This window comes from Loa loa, assembly GCF_000183805.2.
Source record: "Loa loa unplaced genomic scaffold supercont3.3207, whole genome shotgun sequence".
In the NCBI taxonomy this organism is placed as follows: domain Eukaryota; kingdom Metazoa; phylum Nematoda; class Chromadorea; order Rhabditida; family Onchocercidae; genus Loa; species Loa loa.
In genome coordinates, this window is record NW_018111385.1 from 1 (window position 1) to 1,081 (window position 1,081).

General features: G+C 24.0%; 1 protein-coding gene across 1 annotated transcript; it reads left to right on the top strand.

The window, feature by feature from the left end:
• Positions 1-256: 256 nt before the first annotated feature.
• On the top strand, positions 257-413 carry LOAG_15927 (hypothetical protein; the record flags this gene model as incomplete). The annotated part of the gene is made up of 1 exon (XM_003151416.1): positions 257-413. A coding segment is annotated over one exon (156 nt), but the record flags the coding sequence as incomplete, so codon positions are not given.
• Positions 414-1,081: the final 668 nt, after the last annotated feature.

Sequence of the window (1,081 nt, forward strand, 5' to 3'; positions counted from 1 at the left end):
TCAAGTTAATGCATCATGCGATTGCACTTATGCATAGAAGTAATAGTATTTTCATTTTCCGGAATTACCTGATTGTTTAATTCGGAAAATGATAAATGATACTTTTTTTCTTTTCAAGTTCATACATCATGCGATTGCACTTTATGCATAGAAGTAATAGCATTTTCATTTTCCGGAATTACCTGATTATTTGATCCGGAAAATGATAAATGATATTTTTTTTCTTTTCAAGTTAATACATCATGCGATTGCACTTATGCATAGAAGTGATGATATGATTATTGCTGTACCGGAGAGCGCATTAGAGCGAACATTGGTATTTATTGTTGGTAGTTTAGATGGTGATTTAATTCATTTAATAACAATATTCAAACAATGTCAAATGCCACCAAAATCACATTACATCTTTCTTGGTTAGTAATTTTAATTAATTAATTAATTAATTTTTTTTTACATTATTAACATAATGTAAAATATCACCAACAACGTATTTTATCTTTCTTTGTTAGTAATTTTAATTAATTAATTCTTTTATTTTTAATTTTTATTCCTTTAATTAATATTAATTATTTGTAATTCTACAAAAATAATTTTTTTTTTTTTTTTAAACAAATGATTAATTCTTCCTAATATTTGCATATTGTTTGCTTATTTTTTACTTTCCAATTTTTCCAATTATTAGTTATTTGGTTTTTATTACTAATTTGTAATTTATAAATTTAAATTTTGGAGCAAAAAAAAAATTGAAAAAAATTTTTTTTAAAACTAAATTTAAAAATTAACTTAACAATGGCATAATTGAAGAGAAAATTTGTAATATAATAGTATAAAATAATTGTATGTATCAATGGTTATCTTGCATGCATGCATAGAGATATTAAATATTGCAGGATTGTTTTTGTTATCTTTTGCAAGAGCTAAAAATATTTATTCTCATTTGACAGTCTAACATATATCGTTAAGCAACCGTGCATGCACGCATGCATGCAAGCATTAAATATTGCAGGATTGTTTTTGTTATCTTTTGCAAGAGCTAAAAATATTTATTCTCATTTTGACAGTCTAACATATATCGTTAAGC